The 10,408-nt window shown below is 36.0% G+C and overlaps 1 protein-coding gene across 1 annotated transcript; it reads right to left on the bottom strand.

Annotated features, from left to right (window-relative positions):
• Positions 1-659: 659 nt before the first annotated feature.
• Positions 660-4,229, bottom strand: LOC108462116 (uncharacterized). Its single transcript, XM_017762109.1, has 2 exons — positions 3,798-4,229; positions 660-809 (listed from the first exon to the last, which is right to left on the bottom strand). The coding sequence occupies exons 1-2, from the start codon at positions 4,227-4,229 to the stop codon at positions 660-662; spliced, it is 582 nt and encodes a 193-aa protein (XP_017617598.1).
• Between the last annotated feature and the right edge of the window lie 6,179 nt (positions 4,230-10,408).

The raw sequence follows: 10,408 nt of genomic DNA, 5'->3' as shown, positions 1-10,408 counted from the left end.
AAAACTTTGAATCTCAGATACCGTCTTAGGTGGCTTCCAATCTAGAACAGCTTTAATTTTTCGAGGGTCAACCTTAATCCCTTCAGCAGATACCACATGGCCTAAAAATGTTACCTCTCGTGACCAAAACTTGAACTTACTGAACTTGGCGTACAATTGTTTCTCCCTTAGTATCTGTAGAACAATTCGGAGACGTGCATTGTGTTCATCTTCAGTTTTCGAATACACCAGAATATCGTCTATAAACACCACTACGAACCGATCTAGATAGGGCTGGAATACTCGGTTCATAAAATCCATAAAAGTTGTTGGTGCATTCGTCAGTCCAAACAGCATCAATAGGAACTCATAATGACCGTAATGAGTCCTGAACGCTATCTTAAAAACATCGGCCTCTTTGATTCTCAGTTGATGGTACCCAGATCGAAGATCTATCTTAGAGAAAATTGAAGCACCACGAAACTGGTCGAATAGATCGTCAATCCTCGGTAGAGGGTACTTATTCTTAACAGTCAGTTTATTCAGTTGTCGGTAATCGATGCACATACGTATGGATCCATTCTTCTTTTTAACAAATAATATCAGTGCTCCCCATGGAGACACACTAGGGCAGATGAACCCTCGATCCAGTAATTCTTGAATCTGAGCCTTAAGCTCCACTAGCTCCTTCGATGCGATTCTATAAGGGGTGATGGACACCAGAGCTGTTCCGGGCAGGAGCTCAATCCCAAACTCAACTTCTCAGTTTGGAGGTAACCCCGGTAGCTCATCGGGAAACATGTCTGGAAAGTCCTTAGCTGTTCTGATATCTTTAATAGAAGAAACCTTAGAATTAGAAATACTGATGTAGGCTAGATACGCTTCACAACCCTTACGAACCAATTTCTCGACCCTTAGTGCAGAAATCACATTCGACAGATAATTCTGACGCTCCCTAATTACCTCTACTGTGACAGTCCTAATTTGACCCTAGTTGGAATGTGGTTTCGGGACCACAAAACTGAGTCATAAAAATTTACTTTAATTTTTATTGCATATATTTAATGTGTGATAGTATGTGTATGAAAATTTAATGTTCTAATTTAGTCTTAGGAATGTGAATTTTCTTGAAAGGACTTAGCTGAGAAACTTAGAAAAGATGATAGGTAAATCATAAGGATCAAATAACAACAAGGTGAGAAAGCTTGGGTTTGCATGTCAAATTGCCCAAAATTCAAGTAGTGGCCGGCCAAGCAATGATTCTTCTTCCACTAAGTTGAATTTTATTGTAATTTTTTTATATTAGTTAATGGTTAAAATAAATTAAAGAAAGGAATTAATAGGAAAAAGATGAATAAAATAAGAAAGGGAGAGAAAGTATTCATCTTCTTCCTCTTGCAAATGCCGTAAGCTAGGGAAAGAAGGAGGAAATTTTCTAAGACATTCGGCCATCCTAAGGGGTTGATTAAGGTAGGACTCATGTTAATTTTATTAAATTTTTGTGAAAATCTAGTTAGTAGCCAATGTCTTATCATATCCCATATGTTAATTTTCTACCTAAATAGGTGACTAAATGGCATACGGTTAGAGGGAGGTAAATGCTAAGAGTATGGTGCTTTTGAATTTTTGAATGGAAATTGTAGAAAGGTGAAAGAAAATTTAGGTAGATATGTTGATATATATGGATTTATATGATGTTATAAATAGATGTGAAGCTATGCTAGTTTAGGAAAAATTCAGTCAAGTGTTCATGAGATGAAACTATGTGTGTAAATGAATTAAAAATGATATTATAATTGATATTGTATATTCGGCTATCTAATTAAGTACATAAGTGATGTTGAATTTAATTTTTGCACATTCGGCTATATAGGTATGCCCATTTGTGATATCACCTTTGATTGTATATAATCGACTAAATGAGTGATGTTGGCTTATAAGTTGAGTTTGATTCATGATTATATATATATATTTGAATGTAAACCTATTTGAAATAATGTTATGTTGAGAAGTGACGATGCATTCGGCCTCGAGGTAATAGATGAATATTTGTTGAAGTTTTAATGTCTTGAACAATTACGGTTGTAAAATGTAATGAAAATTATTAGACTATATATGTGAGTAATTAGTAAGGGTGGTTGCCGTATATACAAATATATATGTGTTATCTATGTATGTGTAATTTGTATTATTGATAGTAAGGTGATATTATATGGTTATTAGCCGAATAGCTCAAAAGCATAAGGTAGAAAGATAAAATTTTACCATGTGTTTCTTATGATATAAAATCATTACTACTTTGATATAAATATCTAGCAAGACGGTTAAACTGGTTAATTTATTTGATTAAGCTCAAGAACTTAAAGGAGGGGAATCAAGTAAGGACAAAGCAAAGAACATCGAGTAGCCGAGTTGGAACCGTTTTACCCAACACAAGGTAAGTCCTTAAGCATTTTGTAAGGTTGATTAGTTTGTGCATAAATAATACTAGTGAATCATGAAAGAATATCTTTTGTTAGGTGTTCTTTTGAAGCGATATATATATTATTAATGTGATCGTATATGCTATTTGAATTAAGTAAGTTGCCATATTATAATGAGTTAACATTGGCACTATGTGTGCGGAATTAAATGGCACTATGTGTACAGATTTGAATGTCGATGCTTGAGTGAAAATTTCAGGCACTATGTGTGCGGTTTAGTATGGCACTATGTGTGCGAATTCGGTTGATAATATAATATGTGCAGGAATAGAATAAAGTGATAGAACTATTAACTAAAATATTGAATTTGAGACATGAAATGTATATGTATGAATTTATCTAGTGCATCATTGTTCCATGCTTTGAGGAAATGGATCTAGATCAATTGGGTTGTTTTGATATTTGATTGGACAGAAGGACTTGGCTTAAGATTGAACCAATAATCTAAGTAATTATGGCATAGTTCGGTATGGCTGGAGTAATAGATCTTTCATTATTTTTCTTATGATCTTTTATCAATGGAATGTATTATATTGCTTATGACTTACTGAGTTGAATACTCATTTGGTGTGTTTACTTGTCTTTTATTTAGATTTCTTCGATCCATTTTGTGTGCTCAGGACCATCGTCAAAGTCATCACACCAGCTTTCAACATTTTGGTACCCTCTTCTTAGTTGGTCTAAGTGAACATTTCGGCATGTATAAGCTAATATGTATTTGTTTGAACTTTGATATGTATACTTCTAGCCATGTGAATATGGCTTAAATACTAAGTTTGAATTTGGTTATATTTAATCATGGTACAATTTGTCTCGGCTATAATGTTTAATGCTATTAATAATGATAAATATAAGTATATCTATAAAAATTATCAATATGCTTGAGGGTTGATAATGCTAAGAAATCTTGACTATGTGTTTTGGGGTGGTTCGATTATGACACATTTATATAAGTGATTAATTGCAATGTGGCTATTGTATATGATCTTAGTATTTAAATTGAGATAGCATAATGGGTCGTCTGGTTATGTCTGAACATAACATGCAATCGTATGATATGGTTGTTATATGATGTAATCTTATGTAATAGTTTTGATTGAACTTGATAATGATTAACTATGTGTTCCGGCTATGTATGAATAAGGATCGTATATGGGAGTATAATGAATTATGCATTATTAAAGATGAACTTAACGTAATGAAGATGATAGAAGTAAATGCATGGAAATTTTACGAATAAGTATTTGCTTCGGTAATATCTCGTAACCCATTCCAGCGATGGAAACAGGTTAGGGGTGTTACATCTACCTCGTCACCCTCCGTAGTTTTTAGTACCATCTGTTTGCTAGCACAGTCTAAGTTCACCTGATGTTTAACTAACCAGTCCATTCCCAATATTAAATTGAATTCTCCGAAAGAGAGTTCCATTAAATCCGCCAAAAAGATAGTTTCTTGAACTTCCAAAGGCACATCTCTGAACAATTTATTTACCCTCACAGACTGCCCTAACGGACTCAACACAGTGACCTCATTCATGGTACTTTCAACCATTATACCTAAAGTCTCAGATACAGTACATGTTATATAGGAATGCGTAGACCCAACATCAATTAGTGCAGTATAAGGTACATTATGAATAAAGAATGTACCCATAATAACATCTGGGGCGTCTCCATCCTCTTGACGACATGTAGCATAAACCAAAACTGGCTGCCTCGCCTCAGTACGACCGGTACCTCTGCCTGGTGCCCTCTGACCACGACCCATACTATTACCACTTCTAGCCTAGCCACGGCCTCTCAGTGGCTGCTGAACACCCCTCGACAGTTGTACATTACCCAAACCAGTAGCTTGCATCTGCTCAGGCCTTCGTGGACAATCTTTGATATGGTGCTCCAAAGACCTGCACCTAAAGCATGCTCCGATCCTTCTCTAGCACTCGCCTTGATAGGGTCTCCCACTTTCAATATAGGTTTGTTGTCCAGTAGCAGCAACAGGGGCCCCAAATCTGACCGGACCATCAACTCTAGCCTTTTTTTAAGCCTCAAAACTAAACTTGAGGCTCTCAAACCCTCTTGTTCCTACCTCTGTCCTTTTCTCGATTCTAGCACTCCACGCGCTTCACATCGTTGGCGATCTTCATCTTTTCAACTAATACAGGAAAATCTCACTCTTTTTGTGGAGCTATCAAAACCTTTAAATCATCCCTGAGGTTGTCCTCAAACCGAACACAATGCTCATATTCAATAGCCACTATCCGACTCGCATAACGGCTAAGTTGCGAAAATTCATCCTCATATTCAGCCACAGATTTATCCCCTTGAACCAAATTCAAAAACTCCCTCCTCCAGGTATCCACATAACTAGTGCCCACATATTTTTCCTAGAAGGCAGTCTTGAAAAATTCCCAGGTGAACCGGTCAGGCTGAGTACCCTCTTTAACTGTAAGCCACTACTGATAGGATTCATCTCACAACAGTGACACTGTACCTTTTAGTTTCTGCTCGGAGGTGCAGTCGAGGTCATCCATTATTCTTTTTGTGGCCTCAATCCAATATTCAGCCACATTAGGGGCAACTCTAGCGATACCCCTAAAAATCTCAAATTTCATTAGACCAAGTCGTTCAGTGGCGACCCACGGCCCACAGTACTAGTATTGGGCCCAGCGGCCGTCTCCAGAATTTGCAACATAGCTTGGGACAGTGCGTTGTCCCCTGCTACGTGATCATAAGACCTCGTCTCAGTCACAGGTGAAGTCGGTGCCTCTCCAGCTTCAACGTTAGGCATATGACTAGATGATGAAGACCCAGCCCGAGCACCTCCACAGTTTCCGTCGCAGCCTCTTGTACCCCTTCCACGAGTACCCCTGGTGCTCATTATCGATTTGCGAATTATATGAATTAGAAATTTTATGTATTAGTTTACAGTTCCAGTATTTATTACAATATATTTTATGAAAATATTATCAGTAATTCAGAGTTTTGTGTTCGCAGATTGCAGTCTTTACTACAGTTTTAGGTTAACCTAAACAGGGTATTTCCGTACAGTCAATTGCCTACAGTAGTTTTAGTATTTCAATTTAAACAAATAGTAGTTTTAGAGAGCTTACAGAGTCGACACCGGAGACTCGGTGTACCACACATTCAGAAAAAGAAAAAAAATCCAAATACCCTTCAATCATTTGAAACAGTTCTTTTTGAAAATTTCAAGTGATTAGGAAAAACCCAAATCCATAGTCGAGTTTTGCAACCTGGCTCTGATACCACTAAATGTAACACCCAAAATCCAGCCTAGACGTTATAGCCGAATCTGCGATGTCAAATTGAATATTTTTTGAAAAACATATTTTTTTTGGAAACCCGTTCTGTATGAAAACCGCTTTGCGATCTTAACGAAAAATTGGGATATCTTGTTCATTGTTAAGGCTCAAGTCATTTTAGCAAAATGTTTATCCTATTAAATTATTATTATACTTTAAAACAATGTTTGTTATGGAAAGCTTTCAAAATACGTTGTATAGACGTGGTGTTTTGGAAAAATATTTATATTTTTTTATTGAAAATCAGTGACCTACTCCTAATAGATATATATCAAAGTTATAAATGCAAAATTAAAATAAAAACATAAAGAGTGTAACACTCTTCACCCGTATCCAACTCTGGGACAGGGTTCGAGGCGTTACCGAACTTAAACATTCACAAACATACAAAACCGAGTCACCAAATTTTTCCCAAAATTAAAACTTTTCAAACACATGCATATCATCCCTTATACAGGCCTTCCAAGCCTATAACATACATCGGGGTGGTTCAGGACTAAATCGAGAACTTTGAAAATCTTTGGGCAACTTAACCAATTTTCATGCTTTGGAGAGTCACAGCCCTTGTGGGTTGGGCCGTGTGGTCGCACACGTCCGTGTAGCTTGGGGCACGCCCGTGTCCTCAGCCCGTGTAACTCTCTATTTGTGACGTCAGTAACCGTTTAAGGGCACATGGCCAAGGCACACGGCTAAAGACCGAGGTCGTGTCCTCCACACGGTTGAGACACACGACCGTGTCTCTACCTGTGTGGTCAAGAATTAGGCTAATTTCCAAGCTTTTTGTCATATTTACATGCACACACATACATGATTTCAATGGCATTCATCATTAGCTCGTTATTATGCATTAGTTTCACCTACTCATGATAAAATACTTTAGCTACATCACAAGACATTAACACATATCATGGATAAATAGGCTTACAAGTCAAAATCATTATAAGCCACATCTCATGGCTATAATCAACAAATCAATATAAGCCAATTGGCTAATCACAAGAACATCCATTATAGAAAAACTAAGTCCCTATACATGCCACTAACGTGAAAGCATTTAATATAAAAATGTCAATACTCCACGGATAATGGCTCGATAGTGTGATGCTGCCTCCGACGATCTCCAACCCTGAGCTAACCTGAAAAAACTAAAAGAATGGAAAGGAGGGAGTAAGCTTTACGCATAGTAAGCTCGCATGAAAATAATAAACATGCTATTTTCATATTCTTTCTATTTTTTCAAATTCCAGCAAAGCTGTTTTCCGGAGTCACAGTCATTCAAGCATCACATTTATGTAACAATAATTTGCCATTCAATTTCACATGACACAACGAGCATCACATTTTCCATATCATACACACCATCCATAAACTTCTCCTAAACATATTAAATCGTACAATTTATGCCATATCAATAAAGAATTACAATTCAAGCATGGTATTGCATTATTATTAACACACGAAATTACCTCGGATCCAGAAACGACAATTTACCCTTTTAGTCCATAACCTTGTATTTTCTTGATTTAAGCCTGAATATCGATTTCCTTGATCTATAATATCACATTTAGCCTACTAATTAGTCACATTATTCATATGGGTCAAAAAAACATATTTTTACAAATTTGTATTTTGACCCCTAAGCTTTCACATATTTTCACTTTTTCCCCAATGCTCGTAAAATGATTTTTATTCAATTTCCTTACATTTTAAGCCTATCTGAATCATTTTCATAACTATGGAAGCCCTCAATTTCCACTAAATCACCCTTTTATGACCAATTTTATAACTTTTACAAAACGGTCCTTTCGGACGTTTTCATCGAAAACCGCTTAGTAAAAGTCGTTTATTTAACACCCACCACTCATTTTCTACCACTAGACATCAAAATACAAGCATGTCACTCATGGGTAAATTTTTAAACATAAACCCTAACTCAAAATAATGGTAGAAATGAGTAGATCATGTTACCGGGATTTTTAAAATGTAAAGAACATTTAAAATGGGGCTCGGGATCACTTACAAATGAGCTTGGAAGCTTGAACCAAACACTAACCATGGCTTTCATGGGGGTTTCGGCTGGTACATAGAGAAGATGACCAAATTTTGTCTATTTTGGCTTTTTAATTCTTTTAATTATTAGATTACCAAAATGCCCCTAACTTAAAAATATTTCATTACACCCATTTCATGTCTATTTTTGTCCAGCAATTAAACAATGATCTAATTACCATTTAAGGACCTCCAATTTAAAAACTCATAACAATTAGACACCTCTAACATGTAGAACTCAACATTTACACTTTTTACAATTTAGTCCTTTTTATCAAATTGAGTGCCCAAACATCGAAATTTTCAAACGAAATTTTCACGAAATCATTCCGTGAAATCATAGACTATAAAAATATAATAAAAATGAAATTTTCCTCATCAAATTTGTGGTCCTGAAACCACTATTTCGACTAGGCCCAAAATCGGGATGTTACATTTCTCCCCCTTTAAGAATTTTCGTCCCCTAAAATCTTACCAGGAAAGTGGTTTTGGTTTTCATTTAGATTCTTCAATCCTATAAGTGATGTCAAAGAACTTTTCCTCAAGCTGAGCTTTTACTGCCTATCTCTCTAATTTCCACATACAAAAATCATAAGTGGTATTCACTTTACAATTCTTTCACTGAAACTTGATCTCTTCTAGAAAGCTCATGTACTCAAAAGTTTGATCTGTACCATCATGCTACATCTACATTCGCACCCGAATCTTTTCAGATTCGAATAGTGAAACTAGTCAGTTCGTCTCGGCCTCATCATACTCTTTGTAATTTCATACAATCTGATTATTTGCCAAATCACATTTACCTTTCATTTAAAAGCCTCCTCTGGCTTTCCCAAGAAATCATGCCATGAATCCCGGATCTCAATCTGATTAATGGAGATTAAAATTCCATGATATCCAACATTCATAACGACACGAAATTCTATGAATCTAGTGAGCAGACATTCAAGTATACCAGCATAATTTACACATCTCATTGTAACACCCCTAGCCTGTGTCCGATTGCCGGTATAGGCTATGAGGTATTACCAAGCTAAACATTTAATTTCAATCACATAATCTACCCACACAAGTATAAATCAAACTGAATACATACAGATTTATAAGTCATAAGTGCCATTTTCATACGGCCAAATATTTACAATTTCAAATCATATTTTTTTGTCAACAGTCCAACCTATACATGTCATATCGAGTCCAACATATAACTGTACCAAAACGATCGATAGTATGAAGAACTGCTGACGATCCCCGAGTCAATAGCCAAAATCAACAATCTATAAAACAAAGAAATAATAAACAGAGTCAGCTTTCGAGGCTTAGTAAGTTTTAAGCAATTCATACTATTAAGGCTTATCATTAAAATTGAACATTGAGTATGACAAAACTTGTATTCTAATTGTAATTCACTTGACCAAATATACACTAGTACATTAGTTACAAAACCCCTTGGCCGAATATGTATGTATGTATACACAAGACTTCTTGCACATATTTCACTATTTACATAGATTATACTAATACCTTTAATCACATTCTTTCATATGGTGACTTATATTAACCAATTATATTATTATCTTATCTCAGTTACCGAATTCATTCACATATATATATATATATATTTCGTGCCTTGATGCTATTAAATCACTTAAAAAAAATCAATTCAAATATAAGCACATAACACGAACCTTAACATGTAAAACATATAATACTTACGCAACGATGTTTACCACTGATATTCGAAGTTGAAATCTTATTTAACTTACTGGCATAGGTTCTATCAAATATTAGAGCTCAGAATACATCACTAGCGTAAGCCTGCGGGTCATTAACCCGGATATTTTTCCAGCACGTAGCCTGCGGACCTCAAGTCCGGATATATTTCTAGCATATAGCCTGCGAACCTCATGTCCGGATATTTTTCCAGCATATAGCCTACGGACCTCATGTCCGGATATTTTTCCAGCATATAGCCTGCGGACCTCATGTCCGGATATTTTCAATCTCATACATATTTGATCATAACACATGTCAGACACCTTATGTGACAGCCCTAAAGTGACCCTAGTCGGGAAGCGGATTCGGGACCGCTAAACCGAGTCACCAAATTATTTGAACATGATATTTATTGTCTAAAATATGTGATTATGAATGTGTGAAAGTTTTAGGCTTTGATTTAGTAAATTGCATGCGAATTTAGTCAAAAGGATTTATGTGAGAAAATTTAGAAATGTGCTAGGCAAATGTAAAGTGGCCTAATAATGCATGTTGTAGAAATGGTGGGTTTGCATGTCAAATTGCCCAATATTTGAGCTAATGGTCGGCCATGCTATAAGTGGAAACATGTCACAAACATGTTATGTAGTGATGTATGTTAGGAACAATAAAATAATGAGTATGGGTAATAAAGAAATGGAAAACGGAAAAAAAAAATGTGTGTGGTTGCCCCCCCTATTGCCGTGAGTTGAAGGAAAGAAAAACAAAAAAAAGTGTTCATCCTTTGTTCATCCTTGGCCGAATAGAGGAAAGAAAGGAAGGGGAGGAGCTTGAAACAATCGGCTATGGTGATTTGCTAGAC

This window comes from Gossypium arboreum, chromosome 8 (assembly GCF_025698485.1).
Source record: "Gossypium arboreum isolate Shixiya-1 chromosome 8, ASM2569848v2, whole genome shotgun sequence".
In the NCBI taxonomy this organism is placed as follows: Eukaryota; Viridiplantae; Streptophyta; class Magnoliopsida; order Malvales; family Malvaceae; genus Gossypium; species Gossypium arboreum.
Note: the sequence above shows the minus strand (reverse complement) of the source record. Positions and strands in the feature narration are given on the sequence as shown.